This window comes from Aquarana catesbeiana, linkage group LG02 (assembly GCF_042186555.1).
Source record: "Aquarana catesbeiana isolate 2022-GZ linkage group LG02, ASM4218655v1, whole genome shotgun sequence".
Lineage (NCBI taxonomy): Eukaryota > Metazoa > Chordata > Amphibia > Anura > Ranidae > Aquarana > Aquarana catesbeiana.
Genome location: NC_133325.1, coordinates 770,320,039 through 770,346,639, shown reverse-complemented (window position 1 = coordinate 770,346,639; position 26,601 = coordinate 770,320,039). Strand labels below are relative to the sequence as shown.

The following is a 26,601-nucleotide window of genomic DNA, read 5'->3' as shown; positions in this document are numbered from 1 at the left end:
AAGAGGAAGTAAAACTCATCGGGGTTTACTTCCTCTTTAAGAATAGCATGCAGTGCCAAGCTGGGGTTTCCAAAGCGAGCAAAGTCCTTTCTTGTATTAAGAGAGGTATGGACTCCAGAGAGAGAGATATCATTTTTCCCCCCTGTACAAATCATTAGTAAGACCTCATCTGGAATATGTAGTTCAGTTTTTGGCACCAGTTCTCAAAAAGGATATCGGGGAACTGGAGAAAGTGCAGAGAAGGGCAACCAAACTGATGGGAGGCATGGAGGAGCTCAGCTATGAGGAAAGATTAGAGCAACTGAATCTATTCCCTCTTGAAAAGAGGAGATTAAGGGGGATATGATCAACATGTATAAATACATAAAAGTGGTCTATATAATGAACTCAGTGTAGAGTTATTCACCTTAAGGTAATCACAGGGGACAAGGGGCACTCCTAGAGGAAAAGAGAGGAAAAGAGATTTACTCTCCAAATACGGAAAGGCTTCTTCGCAATAAGAGCTGTGAAAATGTGGAATAGACTCACTTAAAAGCTGGCTATATCCAGCTCAGTAGAAAAAAGGCCTGGATTCTTTCCTAGATACATATAATATAACTGAATGCTAATATAGTCACCAGGGGTCCCCAACCACAGAGCCGTGGCCTCCTCACAGCCGGAGAGCGCGCAGGCAGCACAGGAGAGCTGGGCGGGCGAGAGAGCAGAGAGATTACATAATCTCTCACTGCCTGCCCTCTCTCTGATAACCCTGATGTAAGGAGCAGCTCTCTAGGGACTCTGAGGTAAGGAGGGGCTCTCTGGTAACACTGATGTAAGGAGCAGCTTTCTGGGGACTCTGCGGTAAGGAGGGGCTCTCTGGGGACCCTGATGTAAGTGGGGGGCTCTCTGGGGACCCTGATGTAAGTTGGGGGCTCTTTGGGGACCCTGGTGTAAGTGGGGGGCTCTCTGGAGACCCTGATGTCAGTGGAGTGTTCTCTGGGGAACCTGATGTAAGGAGGGGCTCTTTGGGGACTCTAATGTAAGGAGGGGGGCTCTCTAGGGACCCTGATGTAAGGAGGGGGCTCTCTGGAGACTCTGATGTAAGGGTGAGGCTCTCTGGGGACCCTGATGCAAGACTGAGGCTCTCTGGGGACCCTGATGCAAGACTGAGACTCTCTGGGGACTCTGATGTAAGGGGGGCTCTTTGGGGACTTTGATGTAAGGGGGGGCTCTCTGGGGAATCTGATGTAAGGGGGGTCTCTCTGGGGACCCTGGTGTAAGGGGGAGGATTTTTTGTGCAATTGCGTATAGTTTATATACTGTTTTTGTGCGTGTTTGCAAAATTAAAGTGGGCCGGTCTGGATGAAGTCCACAGACAAATTTTTGTCCCAGTCCAGCCGTGTAGGAGAATGAGGATCTCCTTCCTCCTGCTGGTGATCCCCCTAGTAATAACTAAAGATCTATATAGAGAAGTCGGAACCTCATTCCTCCTGCCGGTGATCTTCCTAGTGACACCTAAAGATTCATATAGGGGAATCAGGACATCCTTTCTCCAGCTGGTGGTCCTTGTAGTGATAACTAAAGATCTATATGGGGGAATCAAGATGTCCTTCCTCCTGCTGGCAATCCCTCTAGTTATAGCTAAAGATCTATATAGGGGAATCAGGACCTCTTTTCTTCAGCTTGTGGTCCCTTTAGTGATACCTAAAGATATATATATATAATCAATACCTCCTTCTTCCTGCTGGTGGTCCTTTAATTTCCCCAATGCCAGGTCAGTCTGTTTGCTCATTTTGCAATAATGTGAAGATATGAACACCCCCAAACCTTATCCCTCACTCCTCCAGGCTTCTATCCAGCTGCTCAACCAGTCTCCTGAAGCTGCTTCTCTTCACAGGCACTCCTATGTCACCTCATAAAATGCAGGACCAGCAGTCCTTCACTGTAAGTAAGAACTCAGAAGGCCAACTCAAAGCACCGGCTGCAGGGAAAGTGAGAGGCTTTATTGTAATTGTATATTGTTTATTGTATTGTATTGTAACTGTAATCATTTATATTATAAAGAGCTGTGCAAACTGTTGGCGCTATATAAATCCTGTATGATAAAATAACGTTAATAGACTAAATGCTAAATGTGCTTAGTCCATGCTCTCTATGAGTCTGGCCAATATATTGCCTGAATTAGGATGAGGATCTTGAGAACCTTCATTTCCCCTAAATCTCCACCAAAAAATTAGAAGTTGCCAAGTTTTTCCCACTTTGGCACAATGTATTGAGAAGGGAAAATTAAGGTGGTTTTGGTGGTTCTTATTAAATGTCCCTTTCATGGGAAGGAAAAAAGCAAAGTGTACACAACCTGTTAAAGGGACCGTACATAAAAAAAAGTAGATTTTTCAAATGTTGCCAAAGTTTGGGTTTTCATTCCAATGAAAATCAGTATTTTATGGTGAAATCAATTTTTCTAAAATAATTATTGCTGAAAATAAAATTTTGAATACAAAAACTTGATGACTAAAAATGGTATTAAAAGTGACCGTACATAAAAAAAGTAGATTTTTCAAATTTTGGCAAAGTTTGGGTTTTCATTTCAATGAAAATAAGTATTTTATGGTGAAATCAATTTTTCTAAAATAATTATTGCTGAAAATAAAATTTTGAATAAAAAAAAAAAAATTGATGGCTAAAAATGGTATTTTGATAATTGTATGCAGTTAATATATTAGTTATTTTTATAATACTATGTTAGTATATAATAATTGTATTTAGTATATTCATTCTTTTTTTTTTACAAACATAGAAAAGTGATGGCAGAAAAAGACATAGTCCAGCGAGGCTGCCCATTTTTTTTCTTATGTTTTTGGGGTTTTTGATTTTTTTTCTGGGGGGGGGGCTTGTGTTTTTTGTTTTTTTACTTTTTTTTTTTAACATGTCTTTAAAATGTTTCCCACATGTACCAGATGACCAAACTGTCCAGAAAAAAATAAAATAAAAACTATAACAATGCTGGTGGGTGCTTGAGCAGTTCCAGAAACAGTTTTTTTCTTATTTTTCTTATTTAATTTAGGAATTATGTGGTTAAAAACAAACCCCTGTACGCATATCAGTCACAAGCTCATATGCAAACGATTGTTGATTGTCCTACAAGTGACTCATGTTGTGACAATGTAGACTTTTTTTTTCAGGGACTTTTTTCCCCTTTAACTTTCTTTAAACTTTCTTAATTTTTTTTAACTGACATCTTCCTTTTAACCAGAAAAAATACCTAAATACCTAAATACCTAAAACAGCTGAAAGAATTTCCCACCATCTTATATAACATTTACAGTACCGTAGAAAATCCCAGCACAGTTGTTGATGTGTGACTCATTGGAGTACATAACAGCAATAGAGAAAATGAGACTGACAACGCCAACGGCTGTGATTTAAAGCGGAGGTCCACACAATTTTTTAACTTCACCTTATCCCCATCAGCGCTATGAACAGATCCTCAAATGAAAAGTAAAAAAACATTTTTGGTGCTGTATTTACCGTAGAATCTGTCCGTATTGTGGCGCTTCCTGTTCGTCACTCCCGCGGGAGTAGGCGTGTATATTTGTTTTCCCCTGAGGAGCGCTGTCTCCTGGGAGCTAACTGTTATGCTTCCCATGAAATCCAGTTGTTCTGACGATATGGGTCCCCCGTCGGATAATACCCGGGCTGGACTGCACTTGTGCAAATGGAGCAGCCGAAAATTGCCGAGGATGATTTTCGGCTGCTCCGTTTGCTCATGCGCAGTCCAGCCCGGGTATTATCTGACGGGGGACCCATATCGACAAGACAGTGAGCAGCATTCACCGCTTCCCGGAAATCAATGCTTGTGTGCTTCACATTCCCACAAGCAAGATGGAACCGGCCATCACAAGATTTTATAAGTTTACTTTATAATTGAAAACCGACATCGGGGGAATTAATTCACCAAACAAGTGAGTGTTATCTAATGTTTAGCAAAGTGTCAGAATGGCTGAAAAAAAAAAAGAATGATCGGCGGACCTCCGCTTTAAAGAGGTAGTAGAAGTAAACCCTCCTGCAAAAAAAAAAAAAGCTAAAAACACACCCTGCAAGATAAAGGGATAATGAGCTAGTATGCATAGCATACTAGCTCATTATGAATTACTTACCTGAGAACGAAGCCCCCGCAGCCGTCCTCGTCTCCCCCTCAGGCCGCCAACATGTCGCCCAGGGCTTGCTTCCGGGTATCACGGCTCCGGCGCTGTGATTGGCCGGAGCCACGATGACGTTACTCCCGCACGTGCACACGGGAGCCACCGCGAACGGGACACAGTACAACTGAAGCAACGGCACGTACATGCCATTGCTTCAGTTGGCTTAAGTGCGCATGTGCTGCATGACGTCGGCACGTGCAAAGACAGGGATATCTCCTAAACCGTGCAGGTTTAGGAGATACCCAGGGTAGCTACAGGCAAACCTAATTATAGGCTTGCCTGTAGCTTAAAGTGATTGTAAAGGGTTTACAACCACTTTAAAGCTGAACTCCAGGCAAACACCTAAATACACAACATATATGGGAGCTGCGAAAGGGATTTGTATTCCCGTCCATCCAGTCCTGAGAGTTACACTGCCACACAACACAAATCTGTCTGGCAGGTTAGGGGACCTGGTTTTTCTCTGCTGCAGTTCTACTTTCACTTACAAGTCTTCTCCTCACCACACCCTGCGAACGAAGACGCAAAACACACTGATGAGCTTACTTCTCTGTCACTCTGCTCTCTCCTCCTATCAGCACGCTCCCTGTACTTCTGTACTTTACTGATTGGCTCCTTGTGTTGTTCCTTTCTCCCTCACTGAGTTCTGCTGTACTGGGCCTGCAAGAGGCTGATGCCAAGTCACATTACAGGTACCTACATGGCAGGGGGCGGCCGGTCCACTAGAGGCGCCACCACCTTATCCATGCATCCAGGCCCCCTAAGCTACATGCAGGGCACCAGATGCATGGATTCCAATGGGGTTTTTTTTTTTTTAGGCACGTGATTAGAGCTAGAGGCTCTAATAGGCTTCAAAAAAGGGTGGGCTCGGGGTGCAGAGCACTGTGCCCTGAGCCCACCCAGTTGTGTGAAAATAGCGAATGAATATTCGCTATTGTCACACTGATTCTCTTCCCATCCAATCAGGAAGCGGGTCTTGAGACCCGTTTCCAGATTGGCCAAAAGGAGAAGCAATTATATTGGGCCACAGCAAGGAGAGAGGAGGAGGAAGGAGATATGGAGGCCACTGGAGGAGATGCAGTGGATTATACCCGTCGCCCGGAGGGAAGCGCTGCCCGTGGGTAAGTGTGGGGCTCATTGATCAACCTGGACATCCCCTTTGCATGGTACAGCAGACGCCCCCACTATGGGAGAGAGAGAGAGAGAGCAAGTACATCAGATTTCGAGAGGGAGAGAGAGCACCTGACCCGAATGATCCACAGGGGTGGTAGGGGTTGATGTGTGCGGCGGACCCGACCGACCCATGGTGGGGGGGGGTGGTGGTTTGCGGGTAACCCGACCGAGGGGGCGTCTGTGGGTGCTTTGTGAGTCCCCCCCCACTGTGTAAATAATTAAAGATCTCCATTATTTGTGCCTTCTATAGCTGCTTGCCCCTAACCTGACCCTAACACTTAAACCTAAAGTGATGTCAGAGCTTTAGGAGTATATTCAGATCCTGGCATCATGGTGAATTGCGTTCAGATATGTGTTTTTTTTCACACCGTAATGTGCATTGTGTTAAGGCATTGCATTCAAATAAATAGAACAGCAATGCACCAAAACACATTGATTAAACATGTACAGCCACCATTTTTGGCAATGCACCAGAAGGCATGGTAGTGCTGTCCTCTTTAGGTGTGTTAGAGCTGCGTTGACTTAGTGTGTTGCTGGGCCATTCAAAATGACATGTAGGGGTGGATGTACTGAAGACAAAAAACTGCACACTTTGCAAGTGCGGTTGCACTCTGCAAGTGAATTGCAGAGCTTGGTAAATGTGGTAAAGCTCTGCTGACGTCAATCACGTGCAAGCAAAAATGCTGTTTTTTTTTAATTTTTCCTTGCATGTGATTGGGTATTCTTCATTTCATTTACTAAGCTCTGGAGTAACTGCACTTCCAAAGTGCACGGATTATTTGCCTTTAGTAAATCAAACCCATACTGTATACTGCAGTTTGTCACCAGCATTAAAGAGGAAGTAAAGTCGTCCTCTTTAATTGTACCTACAGGTGAGCCTATAATAAGGTGTAGCTGTAGGCACTGTAAATATCTCCTAAACTTGCACCATTTAGGAGATATTTACTGTATACGCTGCCGTCGCCGTCATCGGTGCATGCGCACTGAAGAAATGGCCTGCTTGTTTCTTCAGGGCCCGTGCCGTGACCAGCAGTGTTATTTTCATCGACTAAAACATTTTAGTCAACTAAATGAATACTGTTTTAGTCGACTAAAATACGACTAAATCTAAAACAATTCAGATGACTAAAATTGGACTAAAACTAAAATGCCATTTTAGTCAAAAGACTATGACTAAAAATTAAAATTTGACTTCATAATGAACACTGGTCTGTAGTGCATGTTCATACCTCAATACCATAAATAATAACATATTGGATTTTTCACTCCAGCAGTATATAATGAGTTTGGAAATTGTAAAGAAAGGTTAACTAATGCATTACAATTTAATTACACCCATTAGATTTTAGACGACTAAAATGAGTTGTAGTCGACTAAAATGTACTGGAGATTTAGACCCCTTTCACACTGGGGCGGTTTGCAGGCGTTATTGCGCAAAAAATACCGCCTGCAAACCGACCCAAAACAGCCGCTGCTGTTTGTTCAGTGTGAAAGCCCGAGGGCTTTCACACTGAAGCGGTGCACTGGCAGGAGAAGAAAAAATCTCCTGCAAGCCGCATCTTTGGAGCGGTGAAGGAGCGGTGTATTCACCACTCCTTCACCGCTCCTGCCCATTGAAATCAATGGGGCAGCGCAGCTATAACGTGGCAATACCGCGGCTATAGCCATGCTATGCGAGCGGTTTTAACCCTTTTTCGGCCGCCAGCGGGGGTTAAAACCGCACCGCTAGCGGCCGAATACAGCCGCAACAACGACGCTGTTTTAACGCTGTGTGAAAGGGGCCTAAGTCGACTAAATACAACTAAAAATAAAACAATTGCGGAAGACTAAAATGAGACTAAAACTAAATCGCCATTTTAGTCCTAAGACTAAGACAAAAACGAAATCGAATTTGCTGCCAAAATTAACACTGGTGACCAGTGGCTCCCGCGCGCATGTGCGGAAGTGGCGTATCTGCGGTTTCGGGCCAATCATAGTGCCGGAGCCTGCAAACCCGGATGTAACTCCGGGAAACATGTCGGCCGTATCAGTGGTGTGCCAGTGCTGATCCAGGGCATCGTTCTAAGGAATTAAAATTAGACTTGGGAAACTTAACATTAATAAATCACCGGGACCAGATGGCTTGCACCCAAGGGTACTTAGGGAACTCAGTCAAGTAATTTCCAGACCGTTGTTCCTAATTTTTACTGACAGTCTACTGACTGGAATGGTACCAGGTGATTGGAGAAAAGCCAATGTAGCACCAATATTTAAAAAGGGCCCAAAATACATCCCTGGGAATTACAGACCAGTTAGCCTAACATCAATAGTATATAAACTCTTGGATGGGATGATAAGGGACTATATACAGGATTTTAGTAATGAGAATGTTATCATTAGCAGTAATCAGAATGAATTCATGAAGAATTGTTCTTGCCAAACCAATCTATTAACCGTCTATGAGGAGGTTAGTTGCCATCTAGATAAAGGAAGGACCGTAGATGTGGTGTATCTGGATTTTGCAAAAGCATTTGAAAAAGCATTTGACACAGTTCCCCATAAACGTTTACTGTACAAAGTAAGGTCCAATGGCATGGACCATAGGGTGAGTACATGGATTGAAAACTGGCTGCAAGGGCAAGTTCAGAGGGTGGTGATAAATGGGGAGTACTCAGAATGGTCAGGGGTGGGTAGTGGGGTTCCCCAGGGTTCTGTGCTGGGACCAATCCTATTTAAATTGTTCATAAACAACCTGGAGGATGGGATAAATAGTTAAATCTCTGTATTTGCAGACGATACTAAGCTAAGCAGGGCAATAACGTCTCCTCAGGATGTGGAAACCTTGCAGCAAGATCTGAACAAATTAATGGGGTGGGCAACTACATGGCAAATGAGGTTCAATGTAGAAAAATGTAAAATAATGCATTTGGGTGGCAAAAATATGAATGCAATCTATACACTGGGGGGAGAAACTCTGGGGGAATCTAGGATGGAAAAGTTCTGAGCACCAGTCCTCAGGAAGGATGTACTGGAAATGTAGCAAGTACAAAGAAGGGCAACAAAGCTAATAAAGTGTCTGGAGGATCTTAGTTATGAGGAAAGGTTGCGAGCTCTGAACTTATTCTCTCTGGAGAAGAGACGCTTGAGAGGGGATATGATTTCAATATACAAATACTGTACTGGTGACCCCACAATAGGGATAAAACTTTTTCACAGAAGGGAGTTTAACAAGACACGTGGCCACTCATTACAATTAGAAGAAAAGATGTTTAACCTTAAACTACGTAGAGGTTTCTTTACTGTAAGAGCGGCAAGGATGTGGAATTCCCTTCCACAGGCGGTGGTCTCAGGGGGGAGCATCGATAGTTTCAAGAAACTATTAGATAAGCACCTGAATGACCGAAACATACAGGGATATACAATGTAATACTGACATATAATCACACACATAGGTTGGACTTGATGGACTTGTGTCTTTTTTCGACCTCACCTACTATGTAACTATATGTAACTATAATGAGCTAGTATGCGATGCATACTAGCTCATTATGCCTTTGTCTTGCAGGGTTTTTTTTTTTTTGGAGGTTTACAACCTCTTTAACCTCCCTGGCGGTATGATTATTTCGGATTTTAGATGCTGAAAGCGGTACCATTATTTTTCATGGAAATTTGGCGTTTTATATTGTAGGTCTGTAAATCTTAACAATAACACACTTAAATCTGTCCAAACCAGAGTCTAGTAGATATCCCGGGTATGATAAAGTTTGAAACACAAAAACATAAATTATAATATAATAAATAAAAATAAATAATTAAAAAAAAAAAAAAAAATAGTAATAAAATAAATTTCCCCACAATTCACTATCGCTCAATTCTGCAAGTGTTCTAATTTACTATCGCTGTTTTCTAGCTGGTCTAAAGCCACTTTTGACGTAAAGGGACACTTTTTGGTTGCTATGGACAATCTCCAGTTTCCAGGCAGAAAGAACAGTGTATATCATGTAAAACTGCATGCAGGGCACTGGACAAAGCACTGGGGACAAAAGGGATGTGAAATCATTTCATACAGTACTGTAATCTGTAAGATTACAGTACTGTATGTGTTATGATTTTTACTTTTTTTTTAATTTGCCGCCAGGCTCCGCCCCCGTGCGTCGCGCCGCTCGCAGGGAACGGAGCCTGGCATGGAGAGGCTTCGGAGGAGGACAGAGCCCTCGGACACTGCGGGTGACATCGCAGGATCCCGGGGACAAGGTAAGTAACGCCGCCCCAGGATCCTGCAATGCGATCCCGAGTGTGGCTCAGGGTTACCGCTAATGGGACTGAATTTTAACCCCGAGCCACACTCGGGAAAACCGCCAGGGAGGCTACCACGGCAGTTTTATTTTTCCATGAAACCTACCGGTTATACGTTTTATTACCTATTGAACCCACCAGTAGACCTGTATCTTTTTTTACTTCCTGTACCAGGTCCAGCTGTCTGGCAGATATATATATACATATATATATATATATATATATATATATATATATATATATATATATATATATACTGTATATGTATATTGTTATAGCAGCTGTGTTAAACTTCAAAAGAAAAAAAAAATGTTGCTGTATCTTAAGTGTCAGCATGAGTTGGGCTTTAATTAGTTTGTAACTCACATCAATTTAGAACCACATGTCCTTCTAATGCCGCGTACACACGAGCGGACTTACCGGCAGACTTGGTCCGGCAGACCGGAGATCGTCGGAAATTCGATCGTGTGTGGGCTCCAGCTGACTTTTTTTTCCCAAAAGTCCGACGGACCTAGAAATAAAACATGTTTCAAATCTTTCCGACGTACTCGAGTCCGGTCGAAAAATCCGCTCGTCTGTATGCTAGTCCGACGGACAAAACCGATGCTAGGGCAGTTATTGGCTACTGGCTATCAACTTCCTTATTTTAGTTCAATGTACGTCATCACGTACGAATCTGTCAGACTTTGGTTGATCGTGTGTAGGCAAGTCCGTTCGTTCGAAAGTCCGTTCGAAAGTTCGGGGAAAAGTCCGTCAGACCAGTCCGGTCGAAAAGTCCGCCCGTGTGTACTCGGCATAAGACTACCCTGTCCACAAGGTGACAACGCTGCTATCCGATTTCACCTCTAAATTAACAGTGTTGTCACCCTATTACAGGAACAGAAAAAAAGAACAGATCTACTGGCAGGAATGAGAGATAATGAAGTAAAGTTACAGAGACAGGAAAATGTGTGCTTATGCTAGTGACAGACTGCATTTAATAGGTGGATTTGTGTTTTTGCCAATAATTACACTTTCGGGTCCATCCACACCAGATGTGCTGGCATGCATTGATCAACACATGCCTGCGCATATGCATTGTGGAGAGCATTGATAGTTTCAAGAAACTATTAGATAAGCATCTGAATGACCGAAACATACAGGGATATACAATGTAATACTGACATATAATCACACACATAGGTTGGACTTGATGGACTTGTGTCTTTTGTCGACCGCCCCTACTATGTAACTATATGTAACTATAATAACTAGTATGCATTGCAATGGGGTGCATTTACTAAAGGCAAACAGACTGTACACTTTGCAAGTGCAGTTGCACGCTGGTAAAGCTCTGCTGATCTCCATCACCTATCATGTGCAAGCAAGAATGCTCTTTTTTTTATTTTTCTTACACCCGATTGGGTATTCTTTACAAAGGGAAGCTTCCCCACATTACATTTACCAAGGAAAACAAGTCCAACTAACTGCACAGTCTATTTGCCTTTAGTAAATCAACCCCAACATCTTTCAATAGGAGCAATTCACAATATGTGCTGCCCTGTACTGGAAAAGAAAAAAAGGAAGTAGAACATGCCCTACTATTTTTCGGCACAACACGTGCAAATCCATGTAAGCACAACGCATAAATGTCAAAACAGTTAATCTTTTCTACAAATAAAGCTTAGTGAAGTTACAAATAAAATAGAAAAAGTATTGCAGTGCATTTTAAAACGCAGGGGTATTCATGTCAACGCACATGCATTTAATGCACACATTGCCGTGTGACTTAAGCTAAACTACACACTTATAAGATCTTGTTCTGTGTACTTACCTTGTCCTGCATCGGGAGCAGCTGTACCGAAATCTCCCCGCTCAACGCCGGGCTGCGAGCACAGACGGCTGCTGTGACTGCTATACATAATACATCTGCCAGTGTCTATATGTATAATGTCACCACATTGAATATAAAAGTACTGATTACAATGTATCAAGTGTACAATAATATAGAATCGCCAAAATAATGATAAAGTGTTAATAATCCTGAACATGGATTGATGCCCTTTTTTGTTTTCCTATAAGCAATGTTTCATATAATGCTGGACCTTTCAATTCAAATACTGTAAGATTTGGATATGTGCAATAAATTATTAGCATCCACAATCTGTGCAAAGAAAAATTCCCAAAAGCTCTATTTTAATCAGTGATATATCCCAAAGCAATACCAAAAAAAAATTCTTCAATCGATTGTATATCCCAAAGCAATGTGAAAAAAAAAAAAATTTGTATATATATATTTTATTCAGCGGTTGTCATCGCACACAAATCAGGAATGAAAAATGGGCCCAGGTGCACAGCAAAGACCGTAGTGCATATAAAGCAAAAAACATAGTGTCACTCACGGGTCTTCAAAAGGTGAACGCGCGATGGCGGTTCATCAACGTTTCGATGGGGCGCACTCGTCAAAACGTTGAATTAAACCACCATTGTGCCTTCACCTTTTCAAGACCCGTGAGTGCCGCTCTTTTTTTGATGTGTGTATATATATATATATATATATATATATATATATATATATATATATATATATAATGGTGATATCTTTTTAAATGATTTTTTTTAGAAGATCTTACCTGGTAATGGAAGAGCCAACAGTGTCACTGCAAGCACCGTATTCAGCAGAGAAAGGGCCCTCCGCCAAGGAGCCCAAGCTGGAGAAGACAGGTCCATGCTCATGTTGTTTTGATGCTGTAGCTGTTCGTAGTGTTGTAACGCCTCATCTTCTCTCCAGCACCTAATCTTGGTTTTGAAGAGAGAAAAACAGGAAGGTGCAGAGAAGAAGCTGCTGATTTAACACAAGGGCTGTCAGTTTAGCTAATAAGGTGTACGCCCGAGCAACATGCAGTCTGCACACAATGCAATTCTCACTTTCAGATGAAGGTGCAATAGTTCCAATAGTTCTGCTCTCTAAACAGTGAGCGTGTGAAGACGATCACAGCTCAGGAGTATAGTAAATCAACAGCCTTATCTAGACCTTCATCGCTTACGCTGCTTCCTTTTCTTGTAGAGGAAGAAGAGTTTCTGATTTGTTACCCTAGAGGTGAAAACTATCAACCGTCATTTAGGTGCCTTTAAAAGGGAAATTTTAATAGCTGTTGTCAATTTTATTTACATACATAATATTATTTTATATCTTATTTTATTCATTGTGTTTTGTTTTACATTATGGGTACAGTCTTTGATTTACAAATAATTTTTTGATATATATGACAAAGAATTGGCAGAGCACTACGGGTTAGCTAAAGACATAGGTGTGCACCCCAAAGCTACACACACATATATATATACACACACAGTATCTCACAAAAGTTAATACACCCCTAATATTTTTGTAAAAAAAAAATTATTATATCTTTTCATGTGACAAAACTGGAGAAATGACACTTTGCTACAATGTAAAGTAGTGAGTGTACAGCTTGTATAACAGTGTAAATTTGCTGTCCCCTCAAAATAACTCAACACACAGCCAATAACGTCTAAACCGCTGGCAACAAAAGCGAGCACACCCTGAAGTGAAAATGTCCAAATTGGGCCCAATTAGCCATTTTTCCTCACCGATGTCATTTATAGACCAAGCCCAATACAGCACAATAGAGGAAACAGTAGTGGAGAACCCTCCGCTCATCTCTCTGCTTTACTGTCAGGGATATAAGGCATGCCTAGACCAGAAAGGTCATGTGACTTGAGACCTCTGTAGAGTGAGGTGAGTCTGGTATAGATGGTGACAAAAGTATCCACCTTTTTCTATTTCCCATGAAAGGGATCTCTCTGTATACAGCACAATTCATGGGTCTGTCTGTATACAGCACAATTCATGGGTCTCCCTGTATACAGCACAATGCATGGGTCCCTCTGTATACAGCACAATGAATGGGTCTCTCTGTATACAGCACAATGAATGGGTCTCTCTGTATACAGCACAATTCATGGGTCTCTCTGTATACAGCACAATGAATGGGTCTCTCTGTATACAGCACAATTCATGGGTCTCTCTGTATACAGCACAATTCATGGGTCTCTCTGTATACAGCACAATTCATGGGTCTCCCTGTATACAGCACAATGAATGGGTCTCTCTGTATACAGCACAATTCATGGGTCTCCCTGTATACAGCACAATTCATGGGTCTCTCTGTATACAGCACAATTCATGGGTCTCTCTGTATACAGCACAATTCATGGGTCTCTCTGTATACAGCACAATTCATGGGTCTCTCTGTATACAGCACAATTCATGGGTCTCCCTGTATACAGCACAATGCATGGGTCTCTCTGTATACAGCACAATTCATGGGTCTCTCTGTATACAGCACAATTCATGGGTCTCTCTGTATACAGCACAATTCATGGGTCTCTCTGTATACAGCACAATTCATGGGTCTCTCTGTATACAGCACAATTCATGGGTCTCTCTGTATACAGCACAATGAATTAATCTCCCTGTATACAGCACAGTACATGGATCTCTTTACAACACAGTACAGTGCAGTCACCTCTCTATATACAATGCATGGCTCTCTGTATACACCCCCTATAGCTGGTGGTATTCTGCATTGTTTCTGTATTGCTAGGATTTGTAGTCCTCTTTGAGGTTTCTATTTCCACCTTTCGTTAAATACACACATTTTGTGCTAAATCTCAGCATATAAACAAGGAAAAATAAAACGTTCCAAATTGTACTCCACCAATGGGATTTTAGGGTTAGTCACTCCTTGACTTCTACCTCTCTGAACTCCATATCTGATCTCATGGATACCACTAAGGATGAGCTTAGGCTTATTCGCAAACAGCACGTGCAGAGCCCGCCAGGAAGTGGGCATTGCGGAGCGCTAATCACAAGCAGTGAGACATTGTCCCGATGCGTGGCTGCAGAGATCGGGAAATGTCTCAGAGCTTGTGATTAGAGCTTCCCAGTTCTGACTCCCTGGCGGGCTCTGCACGTGCTGTTTGTGAACACGCCTGAGCTCATCCTTAGATACCACTCACCTCTCTGCACACCCCGCCCCAGCACCAATTAAAGAAAAACCTTACACACAGCAGGGAGCAATGATGACTATTACACAACATAACTGAACCAGAACTTGCAGCAGACTTGCAGAATGTTTGCAAAGAAAGTCATTTTCAAACTTGCAGCATAATTACTTGCTATCTAGGTGTGTTATCACATGAAAGGATATGTGAACAGTATTTTAACCCTTATCAAATTAGAAAAGTGAGAAAAATAGTGGCGCTTAAATCACAATATTGTAATCATATATAAATACTCGGTCCAACAAAATGTCAAAACAAAAAAATATTTCATCCTCATAAGCAGCAAAATGAGCATTGTAATCAGATTGCTTACATAAGAATTCATATTCAATGATCACAGGTCGATGTCGATGACACAGGCACTGAACAAAGACAAAGGAAATAGATGGTTTGAAATGCAGTGGACTGAAATGCATCATGGGTAATCAAGGGACCAAAAAAAAAAAATAGTTGCTATGGGAATGACAAGAATGTTCAACCGCGGCTAATCGCAGCCGCATGTAAACGCTGGTAAACGCAGCTAATCGCAATGTACAAATGCAAGTGATCGCTGTGCCTGGAGTCCTGAATTTCAAAATAACAAAACATGCTTTTACCTGCGGCAGAACAGGGGTCTAATGGCTGTGTGTTGAGTTATTTTGAGGGGACAGCAAATTTACACTGTTATACAAGCTGTACACTCACTACTTTACATTGTAGTAAAGTGTCATTTCTTCAGTGTTGTCACATGAAAAGATAGAAGAAAAAATTTACAAAAATGTGAGGGGTGTACTTACTTTTGTGAAATAATGTAGGTCAAGGACTACTGGAACTCAAAATGACTAGAGCTCAAGGATGGCTTTATATTTCTGAAGTGGAACTTTTTGAAAAATTATAGTGTTTCTGTACATTGTGATAAGCCAGGAATATATTCCTGCAGGCTTGTAAAGTTTTTGAAAGCTCTATGTTAAATAATTAAGGATCTGAGTTTTATTTCCAGTTTCATCTGCCACATTGGAAAGGTAATTTTGTAAAGCTGGTTAAGCTGTCTGCGAATAGCAGCTGTAATCTGATTTACTACCTGTTGGGATTGAGAAGGACATTCCCATGGAGAAAGAGGAAGTAATCCAATCTTTTTGAACTCTGCAACCGTTTGCTGCTGGTTGGCTATTGGTTAAGGTTTCTGTTCTACAATAACCTACTTTTTCAGTTATTGCTTAGATTCTATAATTTTTTTGTTCAGAGAGGAAGGACAGACAGACACGATTCTAGAGACAATTGGAACACATGCCTTCCTTTTTTTTTTATTTGCATCTCTGACCCTGACTAATAGTCATCATGTCCCTGCTGGCATCTGACTTCATTGTCCATATGGTAAGTGGAATGCTATTTCCCTAGCGTGCCATCTTACTGGTAGTATTGGGTCCTCTGCTCTTTCTCTGACCCTCGGCTAATCCTCATTCCCACTGACACTGCCAGAATACCCTGGCCGGGAACTCCCAGCAGTCACACAAAGATGGCACACACTGACCTTTTAGAAAAAAAAATGGATTGTTTTGGCAGATCAGACTTAAAAGGTAACACAGCCGATCATTTAGTGCCTACATACAAAAACAATTCAATAAACACAGGTACCTTTAGGGCTCTTTCCTCCCACTCACACCAATGATGGGGCACATTTCCTCCCACTCACACCAATGATGGGGCACAATTCCTCCCACTGGCACCAATGATGGGGCACAATTCCTCCCACTGACACAAATTATGGGGCGAATTCCTCCCACTGACACCAATGATGGGGCACAATTCCTTCCACTGACACCACTCATCCTTCTACTGACACCGGGACATTTTGTACTCCTGATGGCCACAGTCCGGCCCCCCCTAAAGTCTGAAGGACAATAAACCAGCCCTTGGTTTAGAAAGTTTGGAGACCCATGTTGTAGAAGGTAACTGGGAAAACTGATAACATTGTTTGATATACTGTATCAGTTAAGTGTTCAGAAAGTTAAAAGTACACTGAAATTTTGGCAAAATTATAGACCTTTGTCAACCGGCTTTTGTTCTTGTTAAGAGGCTTTACCATTCCTATAAAAGTGTATAGGGATACAAAACTAGCTTAAACCAGGTCTGAAAGAAGTCAACAGCAGGTAAAATGCACTTGTCAATTCTGAATGATCTCAGAAGCATCCTGCACTTATGACAAATTGATGCCATCAACAAAAGTCCAAAGCCCTCCATCGCAGTGCTTAATATTATCCCTTAAAAAATTTGTTCTTAAGGATCGCCTAAAGGCAGCCAGAGTAGGATTTAGCTGGACAGATTGAGGTAGAGAGTTCCAGAGGATGTGGGAGGCTCTGGAGAAGTCCTGGAGAGGAGCATGGGAGTAGGAGACAAGGGAGCTTGAGAGCAGGAGGTCTTGGGAGGAGCAAAGAGGACTGTTTTGGTGATATTTGGAGGCAAGAGTGGTGATGTAGCTCATTGCAGAGTTGTGGATGGCTTTTTATGTTGTTGCTAGTATTTTGAATTAGTTATGTATTTGACACAGTTCCACATAAACGTTTACTGTACAAAGTAAGGTCCGTTGGCATGGACCATAGGGTGAGTACATGGATTGAAAACTGGCTACAAGGGCAAGTTCAGAGGGTGGTGCTAAATGGGGAGTCAGAATGGGGTGGGGTAGCAACACTTCCCCAGTGACACAGGAAGCTATAGAAGACTTGAAGCCATGTTCCCCTTGACTTCCTCTCCAACTGGACTGCTGATGCAGGTGAGCGCCACCTACAGTGGAGAAAGTAGACTTCACCTGCCTACACATGCATTCCCTTGTGGGGTCTAAACTTGTGGGACATATCACATTTTTTAACATCAGCTCTACGTTAAGATGCCTACAGAGATTAGAGCAGCCCTTCTCAAACTATTTAACAGAAGAACATTTTAAATAACTTTTTGGTCTCAGGGAACCCAATGCCAGGAGCCTGGCAGACAAGATGGGAGAACAAGAGATACTGTTGTACGAGGAGGACTTTGATTTTATGGGAATTTCAGAGACTTGGTTCAACAGCTCTCATCATTGTCTGGCAACTATTCAAGGATATTCCCTTTATGGCAGGGATAGAGAGGGTAAAAAAGGGGGAGGGGTATGCCTGTATATCAAGAATAATGTACAGTAAATGTGAGAGATGACATCACTAAGGGAACTAGGGAGGAGGTGGAATCCTTATGGGTATAGCTCCAAAGAGATGAAACTAAGGGGAAAATAATACTGGGAGTATGCTATAGGCCCCCTAACCTGTGGGAGGAGGGGGAGACGGACCTCCTATCACAATTTGGATTAGCAGCAAGGATGGGAAGTGTCATCATAATGGGGGATTTTAATTATCCAGGAATAGACTGGGCGGAAGGAAACGTGCATTCGTCCAAGGCTCGCCAGTTCCTAAATGTCTTGCAGGACAATTTCATGGGTCAGATGGTAGACGCACCAACTAGAAACAAAGCGTTACTAGACCTACTGATTACCAACAATACAGACCCAATCACAGATGTGGAAATAAGGGGCAATTTAGGAAACAGCGATCACAGGTCAATTAGCTTCAGTATAAATCACACAAATGGGAAACACAAGGGGAATTCAAAGACATTGAATTTCAAAATAGCAAAGTTCCCTAAGCTACGAACCTTGCTAGAAGCTATAAATTGGGATAAAATCTTAGGAACAAAGAACATAGAGGAGAGATGGGCTTTCTTTAAGAGCATATTAAACAAGGGCATTAGCCAGTGCATCCCACTGAGAAATAAATTTAAAAGAGCAAACAAAAATCCTGGATGGCTTAACTCCAATGTAAAAATGCATATAAAAGCAAAGGAGAAGGCCTTCAAAAAATACAAGGCTGAGTGATCATCATCAGCATTCAGACTTTACAAAGAATACAACAAGAAATGTAAGGGTGCAATTAGGGTGGCTGAGATAGAACACAAAAGGCACCTATCGGAGGAGAGCAAAAACAATCCCAAGAAATTCTTTAAGTATATAAACAGTTAAAAAGGGAGGACTGACCATATTGGCACCATAAAGAATAAGGAAGGAAATCTGGTTACAAATCATGGGGAGATGGCGAAGGTATTGAATTTATTCTTCTCCTAAGTCTTCACGAGGGAATCAGGGGGCTTCAGTAACCAAAACTGCAGTGTTTATCCTCATGACACATCACTGGAAGCACCCTCATGGCTAACAGAGGACAGAATTAGAAATAGACTTGGAAAACTTAACATTAATACGTCATCGTGACCAATGGCTTGCACCCGAGGTTCCTTAGGGAACTCAGTTAAGTAATTGCCAGACCATTGTTCCTAATTTTTACTGACAGTCTACTGACTGGAATGGTACCAGGTGATTTGAGAAAAGCCACTGTAGCACAAATATTTAAAAAAGGGCCAAAATACATCCCTGGGAATTACAGGCCAGTTAGCCTAACTTCAATAGTATGTAAGCTCTTGGAGGGGATGATAAGGGACTATATACAAGATTTTAGTAATGAAAACGGTAAGCAGTAATCAGCATGGATTCATGAAGAAGCAATCTATTAACATTCTATGAGTAGGTGAGCTGCCATCTAGATAAAGGAAGGCCTGTAGGTGTATCTGGATTTTGCAAAAGCATTTGACACAGTTCCCCATAAAAGTTTACTGTACAAAGTAAGGTCCGTTGGCATGGACCATAGGGTGAGTACATGGATTGAAAACTGGCTACAAGGGCAAGTTCAGAGCGTGGTGATAAATGGGGAGTACTCAGAATGGTCAGGGGTGGAAAGTGGGGTCCCCCAGGGTTCTGTGCTGGGACCAATCCTATTTAATTTGTTCATAAACCACCTGGAGGATGGGATAAACAGTTCAATCTTTGTATTTGTGGACAATACTAAGCTAAGCAGGGCTATAACTTGTGGAAACCTTGCAAGAAGATCTGAACAAATTAATGGGGTGGGCAACTACATGGCAAATGAGGTTTAATGTGGAAAAATGTAAAATAATGCATTTGCGCAGCAAAAATACGAATGCAATCTACTCACTGGGGGGGAGAAACTCTGGGGGAATCAAGGATGGAAAAGTACCTGGGGGTCCTAGTAGATGATAGGCTCAGTAATGGCATGCAATGTCAAGCTGCTGCTAACAAAGCAAACAGAATATTGGCATGCATTAATAAGTGGATTAACGCCAGAGATAAAACGATGATTCTCCCACACTACAAGACTCTGCTCCGGCCTCACCTAGAGTATGCTGTCCAGTTCTGGGCACCAGTCCTCAGGAAGGATGTACTGGAAATGGAGCAAGTGAAGAGAAGGGCAACAAAGCTAATAAAGGGACTGGAGGATATTAGTTATGAAGAAAGGTTATGAGCACTGAACTTATTCTCTCTGGAGAAGAGACGCTTGAGAGGGGATATGATTTCAATTTACAAATACCGTACTGGTGACCCCACAATAGGCATAAAACGTTTCCGTGGAAGGGAGTTTAATAAGAGATGTGGCCACTCATTAAAGCGGAGGTCCACCCTAAAAAAAAAATACATAAAAGTGCTCCTAAAAATGTAAAAAAAAAAAAAATTGAAAAAAAAAATTTTTTTTTTTACTTACCAGAAATGGCTGTTGCTAGGCAGATCGTCCTAACCTGCCACTTCCTACTCCGCGGTGATCTTTATTCTTCTCCTCCTCGCGTTGTCTTCTGGGGAAGGTGGCGCGCTGTGTTCTGGGAACTGTGTGTGTCCCAGAACACAGCCGGCCATTCACAAAGCGCCGCGCGACTCGTGCATCCGCAGTTGGAAACGTGCAGTGAAGCCGCAAGGCTCCACTGTCTGTTTCCCTTAGTTCTAATGGCAGCGCCGGGACCCGATCCGGTGGACGGATCGGCCTCGAGCGGCCGACAACGCGGGCACCCTGGACAGGTAAGTGTGCTTATTAAAAGTCAGCAGCTACAGTGTTTGTAGCTGCTGACTTTTAAAAAAAAAAATTTTCAGCTGGACCTCCTCTTTAAGATTAGAAGAAAAGAGGTTTAACCTTAAACTGCGTAGAGGGCTCTTTACTGTAAGAGCGGACAGGATGTGGAATTCCCTTCCACAGGCGGTGGTTTCAGCGGGGAACATCGATAGTTTAAAAAAACTATTAGATAAGCACCTGAATGACCACAACATACAGGGATATACAATGTAATACTGACATACAATCACACACATAGGTTGGACTTGATGTCTTTTTTCAACCTCACCTACTATGTAACTATGTAACTATGTAACCCCTGCTAATAATAATTGCTAATAATTACTATAACTCTATCTACAGCTCGCAGTATATTAGTGCTATGGTTAGTGGGAGGAATGTTCCTTATATTGGTAGTCAGTGAGTAAGAATGCCCCTTACATTGGTGGTCATTGGGAAGAATGCTCTTTATCCACTTCAGCTCCGGAAGATTTACCCGCCTTCACGACCAGGAGATAAGGCACTTTAACTGACAAATGCCCAATATTTTTTACTTTTTGCTATAAAACATATCCAATTAAAAATGTAAAAAATCAAATTTCTTGATCAATTTAGGTCATTATGTTTTCTGCTAAATGTTTTTGGTAAAAAAAAAAAAAAAATCCCAATAAGAGTATGTTGATTGGTTTGTGCAAAAGTTATATCGTCTACAACTATGGGATATTTTTATTTATTTATTTTTTTTAATCTTCAACTGCGGTTTACTACCGCTTTAACTGTTGTCTGACCAGTGTTTTACTGTACTGTGGGAGGTGCTTTTACTAGGGGAAGGCATGGATCCATGTCCCTGCTTTGCAGGAACGCAAGTGCCTTCCCTACTGACAGAACTTTGATCTGCCTTGTTTACATAGGCAGACCACCATTCTGCCTCTGTGGCTGATGATCAGCGGGATCGGGACAGAAGTGTCAGATCACGTACTAGGTATGTTATCCGGCTCAGCAGTGCCACCTTGCTGCTGTATAAGTTATTTTGGTGATCAGTGAGAAGAATGCTTCTTACATTGATGGTCATTGGAAAAAATGCCCCTTACATTGGTGATCAACGGAAATAAAGCTCCTTACATTGGTGGTCAGTGAGTAAAAATGACCCTTATTGGTGTTCATTGAGAAGAATGCTCTTTATATTGGTGGTAATTGAGAAGAATTGACCTTAAACTGGTGGTCAATGGGAAAAAAAGCTTCTTACATTGGGGGTCAGTGGGAAGAATGCTCCTTACATTGGTGATCAGTGGGAAGAATGCTCCTTACATTGGTGATCAGTGGGAAGAATGTTCCTTACATTGGTGGTCAGTGGGAAGAATGTTCCTTACATTGGTGGTCAGTGGGAAGAATGCTCCTTACTTTGGTGGTCAATGGGAATAAAGCTTCTTACATTGGTGGTCAGTGGGAAGAATCCTTGTCTTTCAGAAAAGATCATTGGTGTCAGTAGGAACTTATCTAAGAAGCAGAAATTGCTCATTGCTCAAGAAACCCCTAGCAACCTCTGGAGGAACTTTAGGGTTCCACAGAACCTGGGTTGAGATAGGCTGCTTATGCCACGTACACACACGAGCGGACTTTACGGCAGACTTGGTCCGGTGGACTTTTCGACGGACTTTCCGAATGAATGGACTTGCCTACACATGATCAACCAAAGTCCAACGGATTCGTACGTGATGACGTACAACCGGACTAAAACAAGGAAGTTCATAGCCAGTAGCTTATAGCTGCCCTAGCGTCGGTTTTTGTCCGTCGGACTAGTATACAGGCGAGCGGACTTTTCAACCAGACTCGAGTCCGTCGGAAAGATTTGAAACATGTTTCATTTCTAGGTCCGTCAAACTTTTGGGAAAAAAAGTCCGCTGGAGCCCACACACGATCAAATTGTCCGACGGACTCCGGTCCGCCGGACCAAGTCTGCCGTAAAGTCCGCTCGTGTGTAAGCGGCATTAGAGAACATTAGGTCAATCCAACCATTGACGGAGGACTTCATACTCCTTAAGGCCTTTCCTGATAGCTGAGGGAGGGTGGAATGGAGCTTTCAGTAAATCAACCCCATTTTGTTTATTTTGTTTTGTAAAGTGTCCAAGACAAAAACCAGTGGCTAAAAATACACACGACCTCTGAGCGTTTTTCATTCCCTTTGGTGAGAATAGATGATTTCATAATATTAAAATCCCATAGCCAGAATCTAATCTGTTGATATTTTCTCAGTTCTGTTTGTATTGGAAAAGCGTTTTGGAAAATTCAACCATGAACTTAGCATATTTTTAGACTTTAGCAAATTCCCATCAAGCTGTTTGAGACAGAAGAATTAACTGGGGAATCCATTGAGTAAATAGAAGATTACAAAATTGTTTTATTTATTTTATAATAGCCTTCCCTTGAGAGAGCGTATGAATACAAAGTGATAGACAGACAAAAATACATTTTTTTAAAAATTAAAAAATAATTAACATATACAGTATGTAAACTCAATCAATTTATTCTAATATAAGCATTGATATGTTCATGCGATTTCTCATTTTCAAAAGCTTGAAAACTGCAGATTTAATTATATTAATCCCTGGCAATTCTACTGTGAAGGTCCTTGTTCAGCCACTTCCTGTTATAAGGTGACAACGCTCTGTCTCTGTCTCCTAATTGTACTCCTGCTTTGTCACTCTGCCACATGAGCTTCTAATGGAGACTACAAATGGCTGTTTCCAAACACATTATGGAGGTGTGGCCCACTGTTATCACCATCGGGAAATCCGCCCTGAGAAATCATGGCAACAATTGCTGGAATTCATGTAGACAGGAGGAGACTACAGCAGCCCTGAGACGTAAAAAAAGTTATTTAGTTAGGGGTCTGCATCTACTGTTGATGTTTTCATGCTGTATAGTAAGCAACATAGAGCACCATCATCCACCATAACCGGCTATTGCCTTTAAAGTCCCCCAAAAATTTTATTTTTGACAAGACAACTGAATTTTTAAAGTTGGTATTTCATAGGGCTACACATGCCTCCAGCTCCCTATGTGATAGTGCTTGGGTTGTTTAGCCATTAAACATTGGTATTATGGGAAGTTAAGGGGAATATCCAAAAAGGTTTTGGTTTCTGCAGGGGGGTTAAGCAGCTAAATAGGGCCATAATAAAGATCAGTAATAGAGAAGGAGCCTTATAGCCAACTCTGTATACTGGATATAGTTTGCCTTAAGAGAGCCCCTCTTTTTACCATCTATATGGGAAATAGAAGGTTTATTTTACTGAAAACATTCAAAAAAATATTTCACGATTTAGAAGAAAAAGTCATGATCAGTGTTCAGAGGACAGCAAATCCATCATGTCTCCATAGCTCCCAACAGTCCCTCTTATCCTCTGTCCCTGTTTCCTCCTCAGTAGTTGCTTGTTTGTGTTTGATACGGATGATGGGAGTGATCTGGTCAAAATTGATTTTTTTCGTGAATGAGAGTGTGAAGTTGACATTTTTTTGTCAACTTCAAATTGGCACGCTCAATTTCTTTGAAAACCTTTTTTCGACACATTGTGGTCAAAAGGTTGCCTACCCCTGACCTAAATTGATAATGATTTTGTGTCTTTATGACTCAATTTTCTTGTTTTGTCCTCCTTTGAAGTAGTTGCAAATGCAAACTAAATGAACTTTGGTTTGCTAAAGCACTGTGTGTTGTGCAAAAGTCCCCTTTTTAAATAAAATGCGGTACTTGTTTTTATAATTTGTTACATCTTATGCCGCGTACACAGACTTCCCGGCAGAAAAGGTCAGAACGAACCCGTCGGACATTCCGATCGTGTGTGGGCTTCATCGGACCTTTTCTGTCAAAAAATCTGACGGACCTTAGAAATAGAACATGTTTCAAATCTTTCCGACAGACTCGATTCCTATCGAAAAAGAAAACGTTCGTCTGTATGTTAGTCCGACGGACCGAAAAAGATCGGGCAGCTATTGGCTACTGGCTATTGAACTTCCCTTTCTAGTCCGGTCGCACGTCATCACGTTCGAAGTGATCGGACTTTGGTGGGATCGTGTGTAGGCAAGTCCGTTTCGTCGGAACTTCGTTGAAAAGTCCTTCGGAGTTCAGTCCGACAAGAAGTCCGCTCGTGCGTACGCGGCATTAGAGATGCTGATCTTCTGAGCCCTCTTTGCAGTCACTGCAAGAGAGAAAAAGGAATGGGTAGAGAGGCACCAAGCATCCAATAGTGTAGCAAGTTTAATAGGCCATAAGGTGAACTAGGAAAAAGTGGCTAGAAAATGAATTTTTGTTCCCACACTTGGGTGCTACCTTTTACATGCATTGTTGCCTATACAACACCCCATGTTATGTTAAAAGTTCTCCACAAAATATACTGCAGTTTTTTTGTTACGATCCATAAATATATGTAATTGTGAACCAGAAAAAACAAAAATCTTATGGTGCTGATTTTGCTTGTAACTTTATTTCTATTAATTTTAGCAACACAAAATATCTCTTAGGGCTAGCTTACACTTGCTTCAAAACATGACTTCGGACACGCTTTGTGAAAGCTCTCTGAACGCCAGTCAAAGCTCCTGTCACTAAAAAAAATGGTTAGCTTACAGTCCTGTTTACACCTTGCTTTTCCTTGGTGCTTTGATGAGGCTTTAATGAGGCTTCGGTGGGGCTTTGATGAGGCTTCGGTGGGGCTTCGATGAGGCTTCGTGGGGCTTCAATGAGGCTTCGTGGGGCTTTGATGAGGCTTCGTGGGGCTTCGATGAGGCTTCGGTGGGGCTTCGATGAGGCTTCATGGGGCTTCGATGAAGCTTCGTGGGGCTTCGATGAGGCTTCAGTGGGGCTTCAAGCAAGCTTTGCCATAGACTTTTAGGGAGGCTTTGAAGACGCTTTGAAGCATCACTAAAGCTAAATGGGGTATAATTTTTGAAGCAAAGCCAAAGCAAAGCAAAAGCAAGGTGTAAACAGGACTGTAAGCTAACCATTTTATTTAGTGACAGGAGCTTTGACTGGTATTCAAAGAGCTTTAACAAAGCCTGCACGAAGCCTTGTTTTGAAGCAAGTGTAAACTAGCCGTTATTGTGTGTAAATGAGCCCTAAAACTGACATTTACACATGTTTGTAAGATTTGAGACAGGTATTGGTGCATTAGTATACTCAAGAGTGAATGTACTCCATGAAATATGGCAACGTTGTAGAAAATTTGCAGATTGGCACCAAGCAAAATTAAACATACACATTGTAAATGTATCAAAACTGAGATGTATTCATCAGAATTTTCAGAAGGCACTGTGTAATCAACAAAAGTTAAAAAAGCAGCACACTTTGCCACAAGTTAACTGAAATGACTCAAAATGCAACTCCATCTCCCTCAATGCCAAATAATGCCAAAAATTGACTATTCTACAATAGATTCATTACAGCTCAAAAATTACCCAAAAATATGAAACAATGACTTCATTCATCAGTCTCATCCCTATCACTGTCACCAGAGTTATCATCCAATGTAGCTCTTTCCTCTTTTTCTTGGGAAACATTTGCACAATTTTTGCACCGACATAAATCAGTACAAGACAGTCTTGCAGACATACAGGAACATTTTCCAGTCTCACATTTGCCTTGCTTGCAACTGCAGTGGACTACCTGCAACACACTTTCAGGGGCAGGATTTCTAGTCATCCAGGTCACAGTTAACTTCCCATCCTCGAGGTGCCATCCATTGTCAATGGGTGATGGGGCACACACATTATACCTTTCAGAGAATGTCTCATTATGGCTGCTTCCTAGTTTGTCCTTTTACAGTGTTGGCAAAGGGCGTCACTTGTCGGAGGCATGGATAGTTGTGGCAAAGCTGACGATGCCATGCAGAATGCTTTGTATCTTGTATCGTTCACATTTTTTTGCAGACGACTGGCCATACAGGTGGCACACATATTTGCAAAGA

General features: G+C 41.9%; 1 protein-coding gene across 1 annotated transcript in view; it reads right to left on the bottom strand.

Moving 5' to 3' along the window:
• Positions 1-12,671, bottom strand: part of LOC141129340 (uncharacterized) — a 73,010-nt gene extending 60,339 nt beyond the window's left edge. Inside the window, exon 1 of the mRNA XM_073617315.1 lies at positions 12,242-12,671. Within this exon, the coding sequence (XP_073473416.1) occupies positions 12,242-12,344 (103 nt within the window). The 5' untranslated portion in view covers positions 12,345-12,671. The remainder of the gene's footprint in view (positions 1-12,241) is intronic.
• Positions 12,672-26,601: the final 13,930 nt, after the last annotated feature.